Below are 27,039 nucleotides of genomic sequence, written 5' to 3' on the forward strand. Positions count from 1 at the left end.
GGTGTGGTCTTTCCCAAATTTCACTTAAATATAACTTCCAAATGAAGAGAGACAATGATACATAATGTAATCTGGGGGAAAAATGCAACTTTATGGACAACGGTGGATGGTTCTTAAAATAACCTTTGTGGTAGGGGGGTCTTAAAAGAGCTGTTTCACTCCACGGCATACTGCCATAGGACTTCACGTGCTGGCGATGAGAAGTAGGTGGTCAACTTCTCCCTCACCTGGAGTGCCTGTCTGGGGGCGTTGTTGGCACCTGCCCTGGTGACATCAGGAAGGTGACCATTTGGCGTTCCCATCTCCATCCGGAGCGGCTCCTGGAATGACCTCCGCAGGTAGTTGTAGAGAACATGTGGCCTTCACACAGGCATCGACATTTGAGGGGCTGAGACCAAGCACTCTCCAATACATTCTCCATTGGGCTTCCAGAATCCCAAAGGCGCATTCTACAACTAACCTGGACAGTCGTTTGTTAAAGATCCTTACAGGCTTTGGCAATGGCAGCAGGCGTCCAGCGTAGGGCCTCATGAGTCTTAAAGGGAAGGCCTCGTCGCCGACGAAGACGTGGGGAACAGGTCCCAGGTCTTCAGCCCCAGGGAGTGATGCAGGTGGTGGAATATCCAGGGTCCTGAATATATATCCTGAAGTGCCTGGCCAAAGGCAGTCTCGGAGGGTCCCGCCATCACTTCCCTTGCCGTAAGCACCAACATCGACAACACGGAAACAGTAGATGGCATCTACTACAGCCAAGAGTACAACTGAATATGTACCCTTGTAGTTGTAGAACTGCGAACCTGAGCACGGTGGAGCCTGGATTACTACATGTTTCCTGTCAATGGAGCCAAGACAGTTGGGGAAATTCCACCTCTCCAGGAACTCGGCAGCGATGGCCCTCCAGTCTTCCTCCTTGGGGACAGGCATGTATTCACCATCCAGACAGTCCCAAATGGCTTGTGCCACAGAGGGGACAATGCCTGCCACCGTGGACCATCCAACTCAGAAGCTGAATCCTATGGTCTTGTAGGAGTCCCCTGTTGCCAAGAATCTAAAATATAATTCAAAATAATGATCAATATTGTGTATAATTTGAATTCCACCCACATATTATATCTACTCATATAGCTACCTCATTACTGTTTATTATGCTTTACTTTGTCATACTCATCAACCATCATTAACAATGCCTTGAAACAGTACAATTCAGTCTATGACTATATCAATAAAATGTAGTCCAGGCCAACTCTTCTCTTAGAAAGAATGGTAATATCTACTTACAAGGGTTCTCTGGCTGTCCCCATAGGAGATCCCTTTTAGGTTCCAGGTAGTACCCCTTTTGGTTCCAAGTAGAACCCTATTGGGTTCCATGTATTAAGTATTATACCTGGAACCAAAAATGGTTATCCTATGGGGAAAGCAGAAGGACACTTTTGGAACCTTTTTCTCTAAGAGTGTATGTGAGTCCAATAAGAATGTCATGAATGACTGGAACTGTCTTGAACAACAACGGGTCCTGGAGAAGACTAGCCTACCTTCATCAGGGCAGAAGGCACATTTCTTTTCATTTGGTAACATTGCATAATAAAAAAAAGGATTATAAACCAACTTTGGGAAAAGTTATAGTCCCAATGAACATTCTGTAAAAGTACATCTGATGTCAAATAGGGACTATTAACTAGAGCCCTTTAGCTGGCTAGGTTGCACATAAAAACAATGTATCAAATATCAATCAATTATGGTATCAAAGGCTTTAAAAATGTACTAGAATGTAGCTTTCCGGAGACAAATCGCCAGGCGTTCAACTGGGCTGATGGACTCCCGGTAGTTGGTATCCATCCGGGTGATCCTGGCTCCAACCATCTGGAGCAGGTGATCGAACTGGCTTCGGTCCAGACGAAAGTAACTTCGGAATACCTGTCCAAACAGTCGAAGCTCTTGAATTAGACGGTGGAACTCCCCTGCCTGCTTTCGGGACTTTAACAATCTCTGGACCCACACAGACCTGCGCTTTCGGCGGTACTGGTCCCGGCCCAACAGCGCGATCAAGACCACCTTCCTCAACGTTGGTCTCATTGTTGAAAGAGCCCACTCTGCTATCTTGACTATTTATTATTGCATTTTGCTCCAAAACTGCATTTTGGAGAGAAATTATACTATGGCTATCACAATTCATTTGTGGATGTCATCGAATAAATAATATACTTGGCAAATAAATTAATAAAAAATGTGAAGAAATTATGCAATCAAACTGTTTTTATGTAATCCCACATTTTTACTGAATATGTATGCAAAAAAAAAATCTACATTCACATTTTGCTACTTTCTGTCAAGTCTACACATACAATTTGATGCATACGTTCGATTTGCAACTGCCTCTGAGACGCAATGCTGCAAGGCAAATGCAGCGTTCCATTGGAAATGAATGTACTTCTGGTGTATCGAAACGCAAAACACAGTCGGTGTGTTCGAAGCGTTAATAAACTTGACTAAAACGCTACAGCTGTCAACAACTGTTATCTCTGACATGACATCTAGATGGAGCTGTACTCCCTCTAGACACAACCAGACAAAACATCAGTATCATAACAGGGTGCCCAAAACCAATGCCCATTCTCCAAAACACTGAAAATGATGAACTAATGATAGGCTGCTACATTGACAGGCACTGTGAAAGACATATAAGGAGAGGCACCCAAGTGCCATATCAGTAGATATGTTCTCTATAGAAGGTATATCAGGCACAAGAATATTGCTAGGTTAAGAATATTGCATCTATAACAGTAGATGACAGATTATCTTAATAATTATGATTCGACAATTATGAGCAGGAGAAATAATACGTTTAGGCCTACATTTAAGATAATACACTTCAAATGATGTGACTAATTACAGTACCATATTTTGTGTGCATTAATATTACTTGCATTAGATTTTCTGGGGACATTGACATTTTCTTTAACTTTATCTAAACACAATTTATTAAACATATTTTAATCTGATTAAATAATTGCAACAACTGACATATGTGCTGATGAATTTAACATTCCATCTGGATGTTTAAAGGTTAAATACTGTACCTCACGTGACCTAATTAGAGCTGACAGGCAGTCAAGGTCACGGACACTCGCGTCATTGAAGGTGCGTGCTGCGCGCTCTAGTTGGGTTGCCGGTAGTACCAGCGCTGTTTCAGTCTGTATTCTTACCCGACGGATTTCGGGGCATTACTATTTTTCTAATATTATAATATTTCGAGGGACCTAATCATATTACGTTAAATAAACAGTGTAACCATGTTTTACATGTTGAAGAGTGAACTATCCTCTAACCGAGCGCAAGGATGTGTTGTTATCTGTCCTCATTTCGAGTGTCTGTCTGAAACGTGAGTAACGTTATCTTCAAGACTCCCCGTTTTTGAGAGTAATTTTACACGGAAATATGTAAATTAAACTTCGGAATATAAAATGTCGTGGGCAAGAATTAGCCGCCGAAATGCGGTGACTTTATTTCAACTATTTGCTGTGTGTCTTTTGTGGGAGCGCTCATTTGCTCAACAGGTGTACAACCTCAGTCTCTCGATTGAAGAGGGACTACCCGCGAGGACTATTGTTGGGGATATAAGAGCGGGGTTACAGACTCCAAGCAGTGGATTTTTTATATCTGAAAGTAGAGATTCTTATGTTTTTAAAGACTTGGAAATAGATGCAGACACTGGAATAATTTCAACAGCTGTGGTGCTGGACAGGGAGAGCAGAGATCAGTATGAATTTGTGGCAGCCACTCTCACAGGTGATGTGATTAAGGTAAAAATAGTGGTTAAAGATGTAAATGACCATTCTCCTGTATTCTCCACTGAAAAGGTGGAGTTGACTGTGTCAGAATTAAGTCCTCCAGGAACCCGCTTTGAATTTGAGGGGGCTAAAGACCAGGATGAGGGTGAGTTTGGAACTCGGGGTTACCGCATCACTGAAAGTGAGATGGGAAATATTTTTAAGGTGAAATATCGTGAGGGGGTTGGAAATCTATTCAACCTGGACCTCATCCTCACTGACAAATTGGACAGAGAAACAAGAGATTTTTATTCCCTGACCATTGAGGCATTTGATGGGGGTATCCCACCTAAAACGGGACTACTTAAGGTTTATATCCACGTCTCGGATGAAAATGACAACCCACCTGTGTTCAATCAGACTGAATACCAAGCTTCAGTGTGGGAGGATGCTCTGGTAATGTCACCTGTGTGTCAGGTCTACGCCACAGATCTGGACCTCGGAGACAACGGGCTCGTAACCTACGAGATCAACCGACGCCAGAGTGACCCGAATGAATTCTTTGTCATCAACAGAACTTCTGGTGTCATCCATGTTAACAAACCCTTAGACTTTGAGACACAGCCGTTTTATGAGTTGATTGTCAGGGCGAGGGATAATGGTGCCCAGCCGGAGTATAGCAGCACCTTTGTAGCCTTGAGGGTACTAGACATCAATGACAACAGCCCCATTATCAACGTATTGTTTCTGAGTGAAACTGGGGAAGCTGAGGTGTCGGAAGGAGCAGGTATGGGGGAATACGTTGCGAGGATATCAGTCTCTGACCCCGACCTGGGAGAGGTCGGGAGGCTCAGGGTCACCCTCGACGGTGGCGACGGGAAGTTCACCCTGAAACAGACTGATGACTTCCTGTACGCCTTGTGTGTGGACGGCGAGCTGGACAGGGAGAAAGAGGGGCTGTACGAGTTAAAAGTGGTTGCCTCTGACTTCGGTAGCCCACCATTGAAGAGTGAAAGCACATTGGTGGTGAGGATCACCGACACCAACGATTGGCGGCCGGTTTTTGACCAGGACATCTACACTGTGTCTGTATCTGAAGATGTACCCCAGGGTAGTTCCCTACTGAGTGTGCAGGCCAGAGACTCAGACGACGGGGTCAACGCAGCCATCCTCTACTCCATCCTACAGTCAGACCAAGACCACCTGGTCAACGTCGACCCAGAATCAGGCCTCATTACCACAGCAGCCAGGTTGGACCGTGAGAGGGAGACAGAGGTGCGGTTCCTGATGGTTGCGGTCGACGGGGGGTCACCAGCCATGTCCTCCACAGCCACCATCACCGTTATGGTTGAGGACGTCAATGACAACGAGCCTGTGTTCCAGCAGCAGCTGTACAATGTGTCCGTCCCGGAACACACCCAGATTGGGAACTGCTTTTTACAGGTATGTTGGCTAGTTTAGTTTGTGTGTTGCATAAATGAATGTGAAAAAAATATTCTGGGCAATTTCCATGTAAAAGGACCCATGAGCACCAACGTCAAGTTCATAGGAGCACATAATATTTGTTGTCAAATTAAATCAAAAGCTTTAAAGTATTTGAAATGTATCAAAACACAATGTTAAGGCCCTTGCCAACCAACATCAACATGTTATATCTAATTTTGCAGAAATTATTTACCTAGTGTATTGTCATTCTGTTACAAAACCCCACATACAGTTGAAGTCGGAAGTTTACATGCATTTAAACTCAGTTTTTCACAATTCCTGACATTTTAATCCTAGGTAAGATTCCCTGTCTTAGGTCAGTTAGGATCTCCACTTTATTTTAAGAATGTGAAATGTCAGAATAATAGTGATCATTTGGGGGAATCATTTGGGGGAATCTTGGCCCATTCCTCCTGACAGAGCTGGTGTAACTGAGTCAGGTTTGTAGGCCTCCTTGCTCACACACGCTTTTTCAGTTCTGCCCACATATTTTCCATAGGATTGAGGTCAGGGCTGTGTGATGGCCACTCCAATACGTTGACTTTGTCCTTAAGCCATTTTGCCACAACATTGGAAGTATGCTTGGGGTTATTGTCCATTTATTTTGTGAAGTGCACAAGGACCTCCTGCAGCAAAGCACCCCCACGACATGATGCTGCCACCCCTGTGCTTCACGGTTGGGATGGTGTTCTTCGGCTTGCAAAAACACATTATGGCCAAACAGTTCTATTTTTGTTTCATCAGACCAGAGGACATTTCTCCAAAAAGTGCAATCTTTGTCACCATGTGCATTGCAAACTGTAGTCTGGCTTTTTATGACGGTTTTGGAGCAGTGGATTCTTCCTTGCTGAGCGGTCTTTCAGGTTATGTCGATATAGGACTCGTTTTACTGTGGAAATATATACTTTTGTACCTGTTTCCTCCAGTATCTTCACAAGGTCCTTTGCTGTTGTTCTGGGATTGATTTGCACTTTTTGCTGCATAGTCCCACAGCTGCGTGGTCCCATGGTGTTTATACTTGCGTACTATTGTTTGTACAGATTAACGTGGTACCTTCAGGTGTTTGGATAAACCAGGGCTACAATTTTTTTTTCTGATGATGTCAAGCAAAGAGGCACTGAGTTTGAAGGTAGGCCTTGAAATACATCCACAGGTACACCTCCAATTGACTCAAATTATGTCAATTAGCCTATCAGAAGCTTCTAAAGCCATTACATAATTTTCTGGAATTAGATGTCCTAACTGTCTTGCCAAAAGTATAGTTTAACCCCCCCCCCCCCCGTGTTGCTATTCCAGCCTCCATTCTTTCCACTAGATGTTGGAATGTTGCTGAAGGGACTTGCTTCCATTCAACCACAAGAATTAGTGAGGTCGGGCACTGATGTTGGGTGATTAGGCCTGGCTCGCAGTCGGCATTCCAATTCATCCCAAAGGAGATTTGACAAGCTGAATTGTAGGAAAGGTGGCATCCTATGATGGTGCCACGTTGCAAATCACTGAGCTTTTCAGTAAGGCCATGTTTCTTTAGACCTGACTAAAATAAATCATGGATTTATTGTGATTTGGTATATTAAATTGATTTAGACTTTTTAAATGTAGACGTGCCATCAGCTGCTTGTATGCAGGCTGTATGCGTGAAGGCCTGTCGTTACGAAGGCTTTATATTAATTAATGGTAAATTACCATGAGACCTGAGCCGACTTTTGCATGACTATAACCGGCTGAGGAAATGTCATGACCGCCACAGCCCTGTAAATAGATCAGATATCCTTATTAATGCATTTCTATATAGTACAGATCAGGCACCCATGTCGTGCCCTCTTAAGTCTTGATGTGTTTGGACCATGATAGTTTGTTTGTGATGGGTAAACCAATGAACTTAAAGCTCTCAACCAGCTCCACTACAGCCCAGTTGACGTTAATGGGGGCCTGTTCGGCCCGCCTTTTCCTGTAGTCCACAATCAGCTCCTTTGTTTTGCTCACATTGAGGGAGAGGTTGTTGTCCTGGCACCACACTGCCAGTTCTGACTTCCTCCCTATAGGCTGTCTCATCGTTGTCTGTGATCAGGCCGACACATTTGCGTCGTCAGCAAACTTAGTGATGGTGTTGGAGTCGTGTTATGCCACACAGTCGTGGGTGAACAGGGAGTAGAGGAGGGGACTAAGTACACACCCCTAAGGTGCCTCAGTGTTGAGGCTCAGCGTGGCAGACGTGTTGTTGTCAACCCTTACCACCTGGGGGTGGTCCATCAGGAAGTCAAGGATCCAGTTGCAGAGGGAGGTGTTTAGTCCCAGTGTTCTTAGCTTAGTGGTGAGCTTTGTGGGCACTGGTGTAGTCAATGAACAGCATTCTCTCACAGGTGTTCCTTTTGTCCAGGTGGGAAAGGGCAGTGTGGAATGCGATTGAGTTTGCGTCATCTATGGCTCTGTTGGGGCGGTATGCGAATTGAAGTGGGTCTAGGGTATTCGGGAGGATGCTGTTGTGAGCCATGATCAGCCTTTCAAAGCTCTTCATGGCTACCGACTTGTGTTTGGCTACGGTTTGGTAATCATTTAGGCAGGTTACCTTCGCTTCCTTGGACACAGGGACTATGGTGGTCTGCTTGACACATGTTGGTATTACAGACTCAGTCAGGGACAGGTTGAAAATGTCAGTGAAGACACTTGCCAGTTTGTCCACACATGCTTTGAGTACACGTCCTAGTAATCTATCTGGCCCAGCGGCTTTGCGAATGTTTACCTGTTTAAAGGTCTTGCTACCAAGAGCGTTATCACACAGTCATCCAGAACAGCTGGTGCTCTCATCCATACTTCATTGTTGCTTGCCTCGAAGTGAGCATTAAAGGCATTTAGCTCGTCTAGTAGGCTCGCGTCACTGAGCAGCTCGCGTCTGGGTTTCCCTTTAGTCCGTAATAGTTTTCAAGCCCCTCATCTGACGAGCATCAGAGCCGGTGTAGTAGGATTCAATCTTAATCCTGTATTGATGCTTTGCTTGTTTGATTGTTCGTCTGAGTGCATAGCGGGGTTTCTCATAGGTGTCCGGATTAGTGTCCCGCTCCTTGAAAGCGGCAGCTATAGCCTTTAGCTCAGCGTGGCTGTTGCCTGCAATTTATGGCATCTAGTTGGGTTATGTACGTATGCTCACTGTGGAGATGACGTTGTCGATGCACTTATTGATGAAGCCGATGACTGAGGTGGTATACTCCTCAATGCCATTGGATGAATCCCGAAACATATTCCAGTCTGTGCTAGCAAAACAGTCCTGTAGCATCCGCACCATTTGACCACTTCCGTATTGAGCTAGTCACTGGTACTTCCTGTTTTAGTTTTTGTTTGAAATCAGGAGGATAGAATTATGGTCGGATTTGCCAAATGGAGGGTGGAGGAGAGCTTTGTATGCATCTCTGTGTGTGGAGTAAAGGTGGTCTAGAGTGTTTTTTTTTCTTTTGTTCCCCCCCCCCCCCCCCCCCCCCCCCCTCTGGTTGCACGTGACATGCTGGTAAAAATGTGGTAAAACTGATTTGTTTGCCTGCGTTTAAAGTCCCCGGCCACTAGGAGCGCTGCTTCTGGGTGAGCATATTCTTGTTTGCTTATGGCCCTATAGAGTTGGTTGAGTGTACTCTTAGTGCCAGCATCGGTCTGTGGTGGTAAATAAACGGCTACGAATAATTATAGTGTGGTCTACAGCTTATCCTTAGGTACTCTACCCTAGGCGAGCAATACCTCGACTTCTTTAATATTAGACATCGTGCACCAGCTGTTATTGACAGACACACATCCCCACCCCTCGTCGTACCAGACCTAGCTTCTCTGTTCTGCCGTTGCATTGAAAATCCCTCTAGCTCTATATTCTCCATGTCGTCGTTCAGCCTCGACTGGGTGAAACACAGGATATTACAGTTCTTAATGTCCCGTTGGTAGGATAATCGTAGGTCATCCATTTTATTTTCCAATGATTGCATGTTAGCAAGTAGAATTGGTGGCAATGGGAGTTTACTTGCTCGCCTACGGTTTCTCAAAAGGCAGCCTGATCTCTTTTCCTCCGTCTTTTCTTCATGCAAATGTCGTGCATCTTGGCCTTTTCCCGGTAGAGCAGTATATCTTTCTCGTCAGACTCGTTAAAGGAAAAAGCTTCTTCCAGTCCGTGGTGAGTAATCCCAGTTCTGATGTCCAGTAGTTATTTTCGGTCATAAGAGACTGTAGCAGCAACATTATGTACAATATAAGTTACAAACAATGCAAATAAATGAACAAAATAGCACAATTGATTACGGGCATGTAACACGTCAGCCATTCTCTAGGGTACCATTTTAAATAACTGATGTCAGTTTACCATCATTCTGTTATCAGATGTTAATGCACTCAGATGTTGTTCAATAATAAAAGCAAGTTGTCAAATCACAACGGGGACACAATTCTTTCTGCAGACATTTAAGAGTTTTTGGAAAACTGTTACGAAGCTTTACATCTGCGCTGTTCAAGTATGTGTTTTTGTCAAATTCAGTGAATTTTTGTTTAAAAAAAATGTCCTTGTGGATAGTTGGTTGGTTTAACTTTTCAACCAATGGCTTTTGTTTAGCATGCATTTTAAAGTGAAAAACCAGGTCTCTGTGAACACTGTTACCATGGGATTACCCTATGCACAGTAGTATAATATTCGTTTTTTTAAATTCCCACAAGTATGTTTCTATGAAATTATTGTTTAAATAATATGGCCCTTTTTATTTTAAAAGGTGAGGCCTATCAGCCCAAATTACAAAATTGTGGACAAATTAATCATCAACTCTTGCGGGTACAAGCGCTCTCTCTCGCTCTCTCTCTCGCTCTTGGGACAGTGGCATGCTTTCTCTGTGTTCACAAAGCCACCAGTGTTGTCCAGGCTGGATCCAACACACTGACCCAGTCCAGCCCAGTGTTTATGTGATATGACAGATCTGATGCTTGGTACCACCTCCTTAGCTTGGCACAAGTCAAGGGCCATGACAATGAACCATTAATCACAAAGTCTGTCTGTGTAGTTGCCAATGGGCAGGTTTGAATGGTGGGAGAAACAAGGACAACAATTTCAGTTTCAGCAATATTGGGATGCTATTAAAAGCACCGTACTTAATTTTTTTCCAGCCACACAGCACTTGCTATGCTGAGGAATGGGGTTGAAGAAATAGACATTAACACTCATTGTGTTCATAGGTTGAACAGTAAGACAGCTGTTATAAAAGGGCCACTACTGGGCATGCTGATCCTGAGCCCATTTTCTGCCGTCCCTCATTAGAATTCTTCTGAGTAGGACAATCTGTTAACAAATTAACTTCCGAAACGTAATTGTGGAAGACTAATTGCTATCAGAGGGGAAGACCGTGCACAATAAGTACAAAAACACAAATTGGGAAAGAAATGGCAGTGGAAAAGGGGTATTATGAAAATGAGTAAGGAGTCTGTTTTTCCTGATTCAAGGTGCACTATGCTCATATACATTTTTTATTTTACCTTTATTTTACTAGGCAAGTCAGTTAAGAACAAATTCTTATTTTCAATGACGGCCTAGGAACAGTGGGTTAACTGCCTGTTCAGGGGCAGAACGACAGATTTGTACCTTGTCAGCTTGGGGATTTGAACTTGCAACCTTCCGGTTACTAGTCAAACGCTCTAACCACTAGGCTACCCTGCCACTACACTACACTACACTACACTACACTACACTACACTACACTACACTACACTACACTACACTACACTACACTACACTACACTACACTACACTACACTACACAGAGTGCCGGAAAGTATTCAGACCCATTTTTTTGTTACAGCCTTATTCTAAAATGTATAAAATCCTCAGCAATCTACACACAATACCCCAATACACCATAATAACATATCACGTCTGTTGGAAACCTGGCACCATTCCTACGGTGAAGCGTGGTAGTAGAATCATGCTGTTGGGATCTTTTTCAGTGGCAGAGACTGGGGAAACTAGTCAGGATCTAGGCAAAGATGAACGGAGCAATGTACAGAGAGATCCTTGATGAAGGACCTCAGACTGGGGCGACGGTTCACCTTCCAACAGGATAACGACCTTAAGCACCCTGCCAAGACAACACCCAGCCAAGACGACACGAGTGGCTTTTGGATTGGTCTCTGAATGTCCTTGAGTGGCACAGCCAGAGCCTGGAATTGAACCCAATCTAATGTCTCTGGAGAGACCTGAAAATAGCTGTGCAACCAACGCTCCCCATCCAACCTGACAGAGCTTGAGAGGATCTGCAGAGAAGAATGGGAGAAACTCCAAATACTGGTTTGCTAAGCTTGTAGTGTCATACCCAACAAGACTCGAGCCATCGTTGCCAAAGGTGCTTCAACAAAGTACTGAGTAAAGAGTCTGAATACTCATGTAAATGTAATATTTCAGTTTATGTTTTAATAAATTAGCAAACCTTTCTAAACCTGTTTTTGCTTTGTGATTATGGGGTTGTGTGTGTGAATTTAATACATTTTTAGAATAAAAATGTGGAACAAGTCAAGGGGTCTGAATATGCACTGTATATTTCCACTTCCACATTGTTTTTCATTTATGATAGCACTGTCTGATACACGACTACACTCACCAGTAAATGAACAACTGTATAGCTTATATGCATTACATCAACAACAAAAAAGTCCCTAGAACCAGTATTAGGAAACGCTTGTAGTATTTCCCCCTCATTCCCCTCGATTCTATGTATACAGTGTCCCAGCTGTCAACTGTAATACAGCTGGACACGGTCAAAGAGCCATGCAATGTCACACGACATGAGGCAGAACCTCTGCTTGGGCTTTTCAATGTGATTGCATTGTTGTGCGTATAGTGTTAGCTGGTATGTCAAACAATGGGGTAGTTCTCGTGCCAGTGTGCCCTCTGTGTACACACACAGCAAGGAATCATTACATTTGCATGCATATGAGTAAGCAACAACTGAAAACTGTTGCAGACCTTGACCTGTATCTAACACCTCATCTCATAGTCAATAAAGCCCGGCATGATATCACTTTTATGGTGGGAAGGGAAGGGCACCATCAAATGGGGACGGTGAGATGAATCCGTCATATACGTTCTGAAACGTACCTGCAATCTCCCATGTTTTGCGTTTGGTGTATGTGTAAGACAAACGGTCATAAACTCCCATCAAAGAATCCCCAGGTTCAAAGGCGGTCTTTATCTAGCTTCTTGGCTCCGCTTGTTATTTTACAGCCTGTATGCGGATTCACACTACATCTTTGCTGGTAGACATTGTGCAAGTCCTTTACAAGTGAGTGATGTCTCACGTGGTCTTTGCTTTGATCCAGGTCTTCTGCTCATACTCTTTTCCCCTGGGATAAGGATGGCTATTTATCGTTTTGTCTCACTGTCTCCAACAAGCTCACTGTGCCTAGTACCACCAGTTATGGGAGAAGAAACTTACGTACCTACAACATTTTTTTAAAGGCCCTCATTCAGAAATATGGTATTTGTCAACCCACTGTGTGTGTTGGTTTTAATAGATGGCGCCATATCCACAGAGATGATACAATAGAACATCAGATTTAGGCAGACCTGCCAAGTAGACAAGTCATTGTTAAAGCCCCAGGTGATATTGTCAGACTTTGTCCGAGGTAGTAACACAGTCATCATTAAAAATTAAATGTATAACATAAGTTGCTAAAACTCTTTTGTACTATTCCTGAATGATGCTTTTCCCCCCACATAAAGGACAGTAGAAAGTGTTGCGTGTCTTCCCCTTTCAGGTAGAAGTTAGTTTATGGGATGCTAACTTGATGTGATGCCGTCCTCTGACCTCCATAAGGTGACCTGACAAAACATGTTGTGATTAGGGTTTTGGCACCATTCCACCCAACTCCCTGGCTTTAGCGCTAAACCCAAACTTCAAAGCGATTTGCAGGTAGAGCTCCTGGAAAAGGTGCCCTCATCCTCTACCTAAGCAACTTACTACATTTGCCAAAACCATAGAAAGCGTATTACGCACACCTCTTGTATGGCCACAGATTACTGTAATTCCTCCGTCAGAGCCAAGTCGATGTTCTCCTGAAGAGCTATACCGGCGTAAATACGATTTCGGTTACAACCACATGTTCAATCCCTTCACGTTTCCGCTAACGTACACTCAGACTTGGCTTAGGTAATCCTTGGTGGTCATGATCCTTAGGGTCATTATCCAATTGTTTTGTCATGTGTTTGCTGTGCCCCTTGCCACGAACCCTCCCCCATAGCTAATGTCTTAATGAGATAAAGGAAGCAGCCCAGATGGGCAACCTGGTATCTCTCGTCAACCAACACATGGCGTCAAGATTGAGCCCCATCATAAAGGTCATAGGCCACAAAGGAGCTTATGGGTCAGCAGCTAAAATACTGGGCCCTGAATTCTTCCCTGGTGGTCCTGTATGGGGAAAACAACATTTATGAGAGAAACTAAAGGGCCTTACCTGGCCAACAAACACATGTGAAGTTAATTTATTTTTCAAATTGTGGTGTGAATCACGCCCCACTCCCTTTAGTTTGCGACCACAAGCTGAATTGCTAGAATTGGTTACATTCCTATGGATATTTTTTAATATTCCAACTACAAAGACCTATATCAACCTGTGTTTAGAACTTTGACTTACAACCCATGTGATGGAGGATGTTTCCTTACCCTCTGCAGGTTGTGGCCACTGATGTGGATGGCAGGGATTTCGGTACGGTACGCTACTCCATCTCTGACGGCTTTGATAAACAGGACACGCACCCTCTCTTCCAAATCAACCCAGACTCTGGAGAGCTTTGCATCTCACAGGATATCGACAGGGATTCAGGCCTGGCGACCTATGATTTATTAGTGAAAGCTGAGGATCAGGTGAGTTGAGAATGATCAAGTAGTTATATTAGTAGTTATACACTGTGTACAAAACATTAAGAACACTTCCCAATAGTGTTTCACCTCCCCAACCCTTTTGCCCTCAACAGACTCAATTAGTCCAGCATGGGCTCTAAAAGGTGTCGAAAGCATTCTACAGGGACGCTGACCCATGCTTCCCACTGTTGTCATGTTGGCTGGATGTCCTTTGGGTGGTGGACCATTCTAATATAAACAGTACCAGTCAAAAGTTTGGACACCTACTCATTCAAGTTTTTTTTAAATATTTTTTTTAAACTATTTTACATTTGTCTATGAAATAGCACACATGGAGTCATGCAATAACAAAAAGTGTTAAACAAATCAAAATGTATTTTATATTTAAGATTCTTCGAAGTAGGCACACTTTGCATTCTCTGAAGCAGCTTAATAACCTGTTACTCCTACCCCCTACTTTTTCGAACATTCTGTTAAAAATCGCACAACATTTCAGCGCCCTGTTATTCATGCCAGGAATATAGTATATGCATATGATTAGTATGTGTGGATAGAAAACACTCAGACGTTTTATAAAACTGGTTGAATCACGGCTGTGACTATAACAGAATGTGCGTTTCATCGAAAAGCGCAGGAAAATCTGATCACTGAAAATGCGAAAATATATCCATGCGCCACTAGAACCCATTGTTGAATGTGAACCACATTAAATGGGGCCGAGGTTGCAATTACCTACAGCTTCCACACTATGTCAACAGTCTTGTCATTTGCCTACGATTTTTTTCTTGGTCAAACGGGCACAAGGTAGTGCCTTTCTTCCGGTCTCCGACCGGATATTTTTGTTGAGATTTACCCGGACATTATTTCCAGACGTACAGCTATAGCATATACATCGCCTCGTGATCAATTTGATCACTTATTAACATTTACTAATACCTAAAGTTGCATTACAAAAGTATTTCGAAGTGTTTTGTGAAAGTTTATCGTCAACTTTTTAAATTAAAAAAATGACGTTACGTTATAAAACGCTATTTTTTTCTTCATAGACTGTGACATCGATATCTAGGCTATATATGGACCGATTTAATCGAAAAAAAGACCCAATAGTGATGTTTATGGGACATCTAGGAGTGCCAACAAAGAAGATGGTGAAAGGTAATGAATGTTTTATATTTTATTTGTGCGTTTTGTGTAGCGCCGACTATGCTAATTATTTTGTTTACGTCCCCTGCGGGTCTTTTGGGGTGTTACATGCTATCAGATAATAGCTTCTCATGCTTTCGCCGAAAAGCATTTTAAAAATCTGACTTGTTGCCTGGATTCACAACGAGTGTAGCTTTAATTCAGTACCCTGCATGTGTATTTTAATGAATGTTTGAGTTTTAACGAGTGCTATTAGCATTTAGCATAGCGCATTTGCATTTCCAGATGTCTAGATGGGACGCCTGCGTGTCGGGTAGGAGCAAGAGGTTAATGAGTTAGTCACCAGGAATGCATTTCAATTAGCAGGTGTGTCTTGTTAATTTGTGGAATTTCTTTCCTTATTGCGTTTGAGCATATCAGTTGTGTTGTGACAAGGTATGGGTGGTATACAGAATATAGCCCTGTTTGGTAAAAGACCAAGTCGGTATTATGGCAAGAACAGCTTAAATAAGCAAAGAGGAGGAAAATAAATAACACTGGAACATGCATGAGAACACCAGCTGTACCGGAAGACTGTGATCACTCTCTCCGCGGCTGATGTAAGACCTTTAAACAGGTCAACATTCACAAGGCCAGATGGATTAACAGGACGTGTACTGCGAGAATGCGCTGACCAACTAGCAAGTGTCTTCACTGATGTTTTCAACCTGTCCGAGTCTGTAATACCAACATGTTTTAAGCAGACCACCATAGTGCCTGTGCCCAAGAACACAAAGGTAACCTGCCTAAATGACTACCAATCCGTAGCACTCATGTCTGTAGCCATAAAGTGCTTTGAAAGGCTGGTCATTGCTCACATCAACACCATTATCCCAGAAACCCGAGACCCACTCTAATTTGCATACCGCCCCAACAGATCCACAGATGATGCAATCTCTATTGCACTCCACACTTCCCTTTCTCACCTGAACAAAAGGAACACCTATGTGAGAATGCTATTCATTGACTACAGCTCAGCGTTCCACACCATAGTTCCCTCAACTCATCAATACGCTAAGGAGCCTGGGACTAAACACCTCCCTCTGCAACTGGATCCTAGACTTCCTGACAGGCCGCCCCCAGGTGGTAAGGGTATGTAACAACACATCCGCCACGCTGATCCTCAACACATGGGCCCTCAGCGGTGCGTGCTCAGCCGCCTCCTGTACTCACTGTTCACTCATGACTGCACGGCCTGGCACGACTCCAATACCATTAAATTTGACTATGATACAACAGTGGTTGGCCTGATCACCGACAACAATGAGACAGCCTATAGTGAGGAGGTCAGAGACCTGGCTGTGTGGTGCCAGGACAATAACCTCTCCCTCAACGTGATCAAGACAAAGGAGATGATTGTGGACTACAGGAAAAAGAGGACCGAGCATGCCCCCATTCTCAACGACTGGGCTGCAGTGGCGCAGGTTGAGAGCTTCAAGTTCCTTGGTGTCCACATCACCAACAATCTAACATGGTCCAAACACACCAAGACAGTCGTGTGTTTGACAGTTGTGTGACAAAACCTATTCCTCCTCAGGAGACTGAAAATATTTGTCATGGGTCCTCAGATCCTCAAAAGGTTCTACAGCTGCACCATCGAGAGCATCCTGACTGGTTGCATCACTGCCTGGTATGGCAACTGCTCAGCCTCCGTCCGCAAGGCACTACAGAGGGTAGTGCGAACGGCCCAGTAAATCACTGCGGCCAAGCTTCCTGCCATCTAGGACCTCTACAGACTCCAGCCACCCTAGTCATAGACCGTTCTCTCTGCTACCACACGGCAAGCGGTAACATTGCGCCAGGTCTAGGTCCAAGAGGCTTCTAAACAGCTTCTACCCCCAAGCCGTAAGACTCCTGAACATCTAGTCAAATGGCAACCCAGACTATTTGCATTGCCCCCCCCCCTCACACTGCCCCGCTCTGTTGTCATCTATGCATAGTCACTTTAATAACTCTACCTACATGTACATATTACCTCAACTAACTGGTGTCCCCGCACATTGACTCTGTACCGGCATAATATACCCCCCCCCCCCCCCGTGTATATTATTTTTTACTGCTGCTCTTTAGTTACTTGTTATCTCTTATCTGTAATTTTTTGCAACTGCACTGTTTGTTTAGGAGCTCATAAGTAAGCATTTCACTAAGGTCTACACCTGTTGTATTCGGCGCCTGTGACTAATACATTTTCTTTTATTTGAATTGCGCAAAGAAACCGCTACTGAAGGACACCAATAAGAAGAGTTGCTTGCGCCAAGAAACATGAGCAATGGACATTAGACTGGTGGGGGAAAAAAATTGTTTCCAACCGCCATGTCTGTGTGACGCCAAGTAGGTGAACGGATGATCTCTGCATGTGTGGTTCTCACCGTGAAGCATGGAGGTCCCCCATGCTTTCCTGGTGGCGCTGTCAGTGATTTTATTTAGAATTCAAGTCCCACTTAACTAGCATGCCTACCACAGCATTCTGCAGTGATATTCCATCCCATCTGGTTTGTGCTTATTGGGACTATTATGTTTTTCAACAGGACAATGACCCAACACACCTCTAGACCAAGAAGGAGAGTGATGGAGTGCTGCATCAGATGACCTGGGGTCTAATTTATAAATATTGTGTAGGCAAAAAAGAAAGGCGTACACCACTTTCTAAGCTAACTTTGAGATTTATAAAAAACTAACTTGACAGGAGAATGTGCGGTCCTCCAAGGACACTTAGACACATACGTATGCACATAAACTGGAGAAATGAGAAACTTAAACTCCGATGGCAGAAGGATGAAACTCGAGAAACACTTTGAAATGGATACCATTTTGTGTAAAATAAATCCAAATTTTACCTCACAAACTCGGCAGAAAAAATATCCTCTCACTGTCAACTGAGTTTATTCTCAGCAAACTTAACATGAAAATATGTGTATGAACATAAGATTCAACAACTGAGACATAAACTGAACAAGTTCCACAGACATGTGAGTAACAGGAATTGAATGTGTCCCTGAACAAAGGGATGGTCAAAAGTAAGTTGGGTGTGGCCACCAGCTGCATTAAGTACTGCAGTGCATGTCCTCTTCATTGACTGCACCAGATGTGCCAGTTCTTGCTGTGAAATGTTATCCCACTCTTCCACCAAGGCACCTGCAAGTTCACAGGCATTTCTGGGGGGACTGGCCCTAGCCCTCACCCTCCAATCCAACCTGTTCCAGACATGCTCAATGGGATTTAGCTCTGTCTTGCAGGAAATCATGCACAGAACGAGCACTATGGCTGAGGGCATTGTCATGCTGGAGGGTCATGTCAGGATGAGCCTGCAGGAAGGGTACCACATGAGGGAGGAGGTCTTCCCTGTAACGCACAGCGTTGAGATTGCCTGCAATGACAACAAGCTCAGTCGGATGATGCTGTGACACACCACCCCAGACCATGCCGGACCCTCCTCCTCCAAATGGATCCCGCTCCAGAGTACAGGCCTCGGTGAAACTTTCATTCCTTCTACGATAAACGCGAATCCGACCATCACCCCTCGTGAGACTCGTCAGTGAAGAGTACTTTTTGTCAGTCCTGTCTGGTCCAGCAACGGTGGCTTTGTGCCCATAGGCAACGCTGTGGTTGTGATGTCTGGTGAGGACCTGCCTTACAACAGGCCTACAAGCCCTCAGTAGAGTCACTCTAAGACTATTGCAGACAGTCTGAGCACTTATGGAGGGATTGTGTTTCTGGTGTAACTCGGGTAGTTGTTGTTGCCATCCTGTACCTGTCCCGCAGGTGTGGTGTTCGGATGTACCGATCCTGTGCAGGTGTTGTTACACGTGGTCTGCCATCACTACATCACGTCCGTCCTGTCTCCCTGTAGTGCTGTCTTAGGCGTCTCACAGTACGGACATAGCAATTTTGCAGTTTATTGTCCTGGCCACATTTGCAGTCCTCATGCCTGATTGCAGCATGCCTAAGGCACGATCATGCTGATGAGCAGAGACCCTGGGCATCTTTCTTTTGGTGTTTTTCAGAGTCAGTAGAAAGGCCTCTTTAGTGTCCTAAGTTTTCATAACTGTCAGTAAGCTGTTAGTGTCTTAACGACCATTCCGCAGGTGCATGTTCATTAATTGTTTATGGTTTATTGAACAAGCATGGTAAATAGTGTTTAAACCCTTTACAATGAAGATCTGTGAAGTTATTTGGATTTTTAAGAAAGAATTAAGACAGGGTCCTGAAAAGGGGACGTTTCTTTTTTGCAGAGTTTCTTATATATGAAGAGTTCCCTGGAGTGCATACAAAAAATGATATGATTTAGGACAATAAATGCAAACTGGGATCTGTTTTTGCAAAATAACCCCTCATTTGTTGTACAGTTTAATAGGGATTCATATTTAATAAGGTGAACAGTAGGACAAATTGTTTAAACTGATGCCGTTTTGATGCCTCAGGCGGGCAGATACACGAGTGCACAGTTTTAATGTTTTCACATGTTCGTTACGCAGAACTGTCAATGTGATAATGGCCCTGTCATTGTCAGTTACAATCAGGGTAATTACAATGGCTGCTTTGGCACTGTTGGAAGATTTGGCGAATGGAAGAATTCTGAGAATGAATTTCCAGAGACCAAGATTTACTGGCCGATGATGAGTGGATTATGAGCCATTTCAGATTACCATGCGCTGTTCTCTTGAATCTCTGTGCTGTAGTGGGCCCGGCTTTACTGAGAAACACCCGTAAGCAATTTGTTTTGTCCGTACGCCACCTTTTGACGTGAATCCTCCGCACAGTTTTATAAATGATGCCTCTGGCCTCCACAATCACCCGACCTCAACCCAATTGAGATGGTTTGGGATGTGTTGTTCACAGAGTGAAGGAAAAGCAGCTAGTAAGTGCTCAGCATATGTGGGAACTCCTTTAAGACGGTTGGAAAAGCATTCCAGGAGAAGCTGGTTGAGAGAATGCCAATAGTGTGTGAAGGGTGGCTATACTTTGAAGAATCTCAAATATAAAATATATTTTCATTTTTTTAACATGATTCCATATGTTTCATTAGTTTTGATATCTTTACTATTATTCTACAATGTAGAAAATATGAAAAATAAAGACACCCTTTTTTGATTGGGTGTCTGTAATATACACTGCTCCAAAAAATAAAGGGAACACTTAAACAACACAATGTAACTCCAAGTCAATCACACTTCTGTGAAATCAAACTGTCCACTTAGGAAGCAACAATGATTGACAATAAATGTCACATGCTGTTGTGCAAATGGAATAGACAACAGGTGGAAATTATAGGCAATTAGCAAGACACCCCCAATAAAGGAGTGGTTCTGCAGGTGGTGACCACAGACCACTTCTCAGTTCCTATGCTTCCTGGCTGATGTTTTGGTCACTTTTGAATGCTGGCGGTGCTTTCACTCTAGTGGTAGCATGAGACGGAGTCTACAACCCACACAAGTGGCTCAGGTAGTGCAGCTCATCCAGGATGGAACATCAATGCGAGCTGTGGCAAGAAGGTTTGCTGTGTCTGTCAGCGTAGTGTCCAGAGCATAGGGGCGCTACCAGGAGACAGGCCAGTACATCAGGAGACGTGGAGGAGGCCGTAGGAGGGCAACAACCCATCAGCAGGACCGCTACCTCCGCCTTTGTGCAAGGAGGAGCAGGAGGAGCACTGCCAGAGCCCTGAAAAATGACCTCCAGCAGGCCACAAATGTGCAGGTGTCTGCTCAAACGGTCAGAAACAGACTCCATGAGGGTGGTATGAGGGCCCGATGTCCACAGGTGGGGGTTGTGCTTACAGCCCAACACTGTGCAGGACGTTTGGCATTTGCCAGAGAACACCAAGATTGGCACATTGCACCACAGACTGTCCAGGAGTTGGCGGATGCTTTAGTCCAGGTCTGGGAGGAGATCCCTCAGGAGACCATCCGCCACCTCATCAGGAGCATGCCCAGGGATTGTAGGGAGTTTATACAGGCACGTGGAAGCCACACACACTACTGAGCCTCATTTTGACTTGTTTTAAGGACATTACATCAAAGTTGGATCAGCCTGTAGTGTGGTTTTCCACTTTAATTTTGAGTGTGACTACAAATCCAGACCTCCATGGGTTGATAAATTTGATTTCCATTTGATAATTTGTGTGTGATTTTGTTGTCAGCATATTCAACTATGTAAAGGAAAAAGTAGTTAATAAGAATATTTCATTCATTCAGATCTAGGATGTGTTATTTTCGTGTTCCCTTAATTTTTTTGAACACTGTATAAAATTGTGTACTTTTTACCCCTTTTTCTCCCCAATTTCGTGATATCCAATTGGTAATTAGTCTCGTCTCATCGTTGCAACTCCCGTACGGACTCGGGAGGGAAGAAAGTTGAGAGCCATGCGTCCTCTGAAACCCGAGCTTGCCAAGCCACACTGCTTCTTGACACACTTCTCGCTTAACCAGGAAGCCAGCCGCACCAATGTGTCGGAAAAAAAGCCATACAACTGGCGACCGAAGTCAGCGTGAATGCGCCCGGTCCCGCCGCAAGGAGTCGCTAGAGCGTGATAGTAGTGATGTAGTGATGCCTCAAGCAATACGAAGCAGTGGCTTAGACCCCTGCGCCACTGGCGAGGCGGTGGAAACTTAAGCAGGAAACTTAAGCGTGGAAAAACCCAGCAGCGTTGCAATTCTTGACACAAACCAGTGCGTCTGGCAGCTACTACCATACCCCGTTCAAAGTAACATTTTGTCTTGCCCATTCACCTTTTGAATGCCACACATACACAATACAAGTCTCAATTATCTCAAGGTTTAACCATTCTTATTTAAACTGTCTCCTCCACTTAATTTAGACTGATTTTGAAGTGGATTTAGCAAGTGATATCAATAAGGGATCATAGCTTTCACCTGGTCAGTCTGTCATGGAAAGAGCAGGTGTTCATAATGTTTTTGTATACTCTGTATTACGTCATATTTACAGTTTCACATATCCCTTAGATTTACTTCCTGTCACTGAATCTACAGATAGTGTATATTTTTAAAAAGGGCCAACTTGCAATAACTGTGGTATCTGTTTTTTTTTCCCCTTTACTAAGTTGAATGTGTTCTCTGTAAGTCACTCTGGATAAGCGGTTATGCTAAATTACAGAACATATATAAATATATTTGAATATTGTTTGTCTGATATTGAAACATGGTACAAGATTGCTGGTGTTTGTCACTGTCCTGAACTGTCTTACTGTTTGTTAATATTCTATCCTATAATATTATTCTCTCCCTCTTTGCCCAACAGGGAGGTTTGAGTGCCCAGACGTATGTCCACATCGAGGTGGATGACTTGAATGACAACCCGCCGGTGTTCAACCCAGAGAAGTACGTGACCAGCGTCAGCAGCCACGCACAGCCCGGCACAGAGGTCCTCAACGTCATCGCCACTGACAGGGACTCTGGGGACTACGGTCACGTTACCTACCAGATCCTGGCCGGGGACCTGTCCTCCCTTTTCTCAGTGGATAAAATTACAGGTAGGATGACAGCAGAGATCTCTGGGGTAAGAATGAAACAGGGTTGTGGTCAAATATTTTTTTCAATTCAGTGAATTAAGTCCTTGTAGAAAACCATGGGCGATTTTCAATACAGGGAGTGAATTGAAATTCACTTCTTGAATTGACCACAACTCTGTCTTGGTTGTTGTGTCGTGGAGGAACACAGTGTTAAGGGGCTGCTTATTGTAGTACTATAGTACTATGTTGTGTTTACGAAGTCCCCTCCCATCCTCCACTGTATACCCAAACCACTTAGTATTCTTACTGGACTAATTGTGCCACAGCCCAACCCCACATCACAAGCACAGCACAGGTAGTTGTAGTTTAACCAAGTGCTAATCAGGTTTTGCACTGAACTGTGTATATTACATCAGGTGTCTTTAAACCCATTTTGCCCAGGGGACACATTTGGTCTTCACCATGATCTGGAGGTGAATATTATTGCCTTGCTGTCATTATCCACAAAATACCACACTCCTCTGTACATAATCTTTTGAAAAAATATTTATGCTCCCTGACTTTCTAGCTTGTGGTGATTAGCTTTCTGGACACAATGTTAACTACGATTACTGAAAGATTAAATTATTACATGGTCCAATATCATTTAGATCTTGCTTGTCATTCAATTTTAGACTGTAGTAGTTTTTTTACTAAGACCACCACTCGCCACATTAAATTGTCTCGCAGGCTGCATCTTGCTCATGGGCTGACAGTTTCAGATTCCTGTACTACACCTGTAATGTCAGTCCTATGTCAATGAATTCAAATCATTCATTTGTACCACTACTTGTAGGTATGACTTGTGTCAACCTTCGAGCTTTCTAAACTCCACCACAATTTTTTTTCAATACAAAATTAAGAAATACATTTGTGGATGACTTTGACAATGTAGTATTTTTCTTGCTTCATTTACTGTGTTAACCTCACTGCCTTCACGCAGCTGGTCAGTCACATTGACCATGCACTAATAACATATAACCTGCAGCTAGTAGTCTCACTTGCACCCTGGCATCATTTGCGATAAACATGTGCTTACTCGGCATAAGCCCCCAGTAGTGGACATGATTGCTATAGTCACCTCACAGCAGGGATGCTGCAGATTTAGGAAGGCCTGCCCTTGAAGTCTGCAGTAGATACCATTGTCCTAAATGATGACACACTACCATGATTAAGACAATTTCATGCATTCATAATGGTACAAGCCGGTGACCTTTTGAAAGGCACCATACAGCCGTGGTATTGTAGAGTGAGTTATTGCAGTTTGACATGTTTGTGTCATGGCGTCAAAGCACATGGTTTTTATAGAGCCGAGTGAACTCATACACATGACATCGTTGTAATAAAAGCATTAATAATTCTAACCAATAGTTTCCAGAACAATGTCTATTTGCGTATTACTATGACGCAGGCTCATAAAAATAGTTTGAGGGTAAATTAATTAACTACTGCTAAGCTAATTGTTACCATTGCTATTGCTCCAGCCATCTGTGCAGGCCCTGTGGGAGCCCTTTTATTAACTGAGGCTTTCCAGTACAATACTGCCTGAAATCGGTGATTTGAGGGTGAATTCGGGTGACAAAATTAGCTGACCCCTGACCATATGTCCTGTGTCTGTTGTGCTCCACACATAGTCTACCATTCAAGAGAAGCCCAATTGTGAAGGTGCAATATGCAGAAATCATTCTGCCATTTCCTGATTGTTAAAATTCTATTAGTTTGCCTAATTTCAGTTTGTGTGACAAAGCAAGCACTCTGTGAAAAGAATCATTGTACAATCCAGACCGCTGTGAAATCTTTTCAATAACCAAAAATATTAAATTTTCAGCTGTTTGAAGCTGGTGTACAAAAACGAAATTTAAGACCAGGACGCATAGAAGTAGGACACACAGAACAGATCTACCACTTCATAGACGTGGTGATAGATCTATAACTCACATTCCCATTTCCATAACTCACATTTCCATGTGAATTTGGTCGGGTCGCCCAAAAAGTTACATATTGCAGTTTTAAGAGGGCCAATCATGTGAATAATCCTTCCCTACCATGGCAACAAGTTTAATATAGATTCATATCCCTGATTTGAATTAATAAAGGAAATAGAAATGTTGATTTTAAATGATATTTTTTTCTCCAAATTTACAAAATTATAAATATAACTCTAGCAATTAATTTTCCCCTATTACTTCGAACAAAAAATCAAAAATGTTGACCGTCCTCATCCTTTTGCCTCTACAGGTGTGGTCTACCTGACCTCCACCCTGACCCACCTTGGCACTGCGAGCATCAAGCTGGCTATTACCGCCCAGGACAGTGAGGGTGTGACGTCGGCCCGACCCGCGGAGGTCACGGTGAACGTCCTGCGCAGTGCCCAGGCCCCAGCAGTTTTTCAGAGGTCACGCTATGCCTTCACCGTGCCTGAGAACACCCTGCCTGGCACCCCGGTGGGAATCGTGGAGGCCCTCAACCCTGCCAGTGAGTAGTGGATGGACGGGTGTGAGAGATGTTGATTGGGCTCTTATTGTGTGATCAGTGTAAACCAGATGGTAATGACTCTTTCTTGTCCACTGGAAGACTAGGTGCAGTTCAACCATGTTGCTTACAGCGATCTAATCCATTCAGATGCGAAATGAGTCTAGTGGCCCAGTCACTAGTAGGTGGAAGTAATCCATGACTTGTTTGTTTTGTCCGTTAAAGTGACAGACTTCTGTCACTACCCTTTTTTGAACTGTCCCTCTTCTTCCTGACCAGGCTTAGTGCAGTTGTCAGCTGAGGTGGATGTAGGGTGAAGATGCTCTTAGACCCTAATCTCGGTCAGTTTAGCATTTTCCTCACTAATGGTTAAGGTTAGGATTGGTGGAGGGGAAGCTGATCATAGATCTGTACCTAGGGGGAAACTTCACCCCGGAGCGCTTAGGTGAGTGCTGAGCAAAAGGCTGTAGAGCAGGCCGTCTGCCAGGGTTGGTGGGTGGCAGGGGAGTCGGGGGGGGTAAGTCTCTCCCTCCTGGATGATCACACAAAGGGGATTTGGTAGGCTTTGGTGCTCTTCAGCACCTGGGTGGGCCATAGGTGAATGGGCAAATGATTGTGACACAATGTGGAATTTTTTGCCTCCTGTTAACTTCTCACTACCTATGGCTAACAACACCTTGCTATTAAACTATAAACAAAGGGATATTTTGTTATTACCCTTTACTGTGTTCTACCTTGTTTTGATTTGTCTGCTAAGAAGGTGTGTTAGTCTGTTAGTGGATTGACTACAATATACAACTGGCAATGAGGTATTTGCCAACAAAGGCAATGAGTATTAGGCTGATATGAAAACCTGGTGTTTTGTCCTGTTCATGCTGCATGACCAAACTGAAATGGACAGAATGGCACATTATCCAAAGTGAATTTCAATATACTGTAGGCTACTGCAACTTGCAACTTCTTCCCACCGACATTGTATTGTTTAAGAAAAGTTGCAACATAAATTGTAAGATGCAATGTTCAGACTCGCCTCCCGTAATGTGCCATCACATCTTAATTTTTTTAAATTTTTTATTCTCATGTGACGTGATTTTTCACCTCATATCATTCAGCTGTACATGGGTAGCTGACACGGGCCCATATTCAAGTGTCTCCCTGATCTTCAATAATCCAAGTGAACTAGCTTTTCAATAAGACCTGTACTTTTTCCAGGAGGAATTCCTTTGGGGATTCCCTTGCTGTGGAGAGTTTCCCCACTTTTCGATTTCCCTGGTTTATCCCGTCACTGGCCACTCAGAGCAGTGTCACTCCTAGCTCTGGTCAAAGGCGTTAGTGTGGCTTGCTAACACCTGAAGGCTCAGCGTTAGCATGCACCGCACTACTGCCCTGGACCAGAGCTATGCCACTCCTTTCAGTGTATCTAAACGACTAAGCCTTTCTTCAGCAGTAGACAGTCATTTAAGGTTGTCTCGTTGGTTAACAGATTAACCCCTTGGAGATAAAACTGTGAAACATCAAGAATGTCTGCTTTGAGGGAGGGGAGGGAAAGCCCCCTCTTAAGCCCCCCTCAAAGCTTTACTCTTCCCCTTGGCTGTTAGGGTATAGTTACTGTTAACACACAAGAGGGATATTCCCATTATCACATTTTGTGAAAGTTGAATTGGTTGCTCGAGTTATCGATTATGTTCATTGATTGACTAAATAGGAATAATTATACAGGTCAGCCAAAAATACCTGATATTGTGGGGCCTAGTTTTATTTTAAT

At 43.7% G+C, this 27,039-nt stretch overlaps 1 protein-coding gene across 1 annotated transcript in view; it reads left to right on the top strand.

Moving 5' to 3' along the window:
- Positions 1-3,146: 3,146 nt before the first annotated feature.
- dchs2 (dachsous cadherin-related 2) overlaps positions 3,147-27,039 on the top strand; it is a 52,385-nt gene continuing 28,492 nt past the window's right edge. The window contains exons 1-4 of the mRNA XM_046326457.1: positions 3,147-5,210; positions 13,928-14,119; positions 22,553-22,784; positions 25,041-25,277. Of these exons, the coding sequence (XP_046182413.1) occupies positions 3,462-5,210; positions 13,928-14,119; positions 22,553-22,784; positions 25,041-25,277 (2,410 nt within the window). The 5' untranslated portion in view covers positions 3,147-3,461. The remainder of the gene's footprint in view (positions 5,211-13,927; positions 14,120-22,552; positions 22,785-25,040; positions 25,278-27,039) is intronic.

The sequence above is a fragment of the Oncorhynchus gorbuscha genome, linkage group LG24 (genome assembly GCF_021184085.1).
Source record: "Oncorhynchus gorbuscha isolate QuinsamMale2020 ecotype Even-year linkage group LG24, OgorEven_v1.0, whole genome shotgun sequence".
Lineage (NCBI taxonomy): Eukaryota > Metazoa > Chordata > Actinopteri > Salmoniformes > Salmonidae > Oncorhynchus > Oncorhynchus gorbuscha.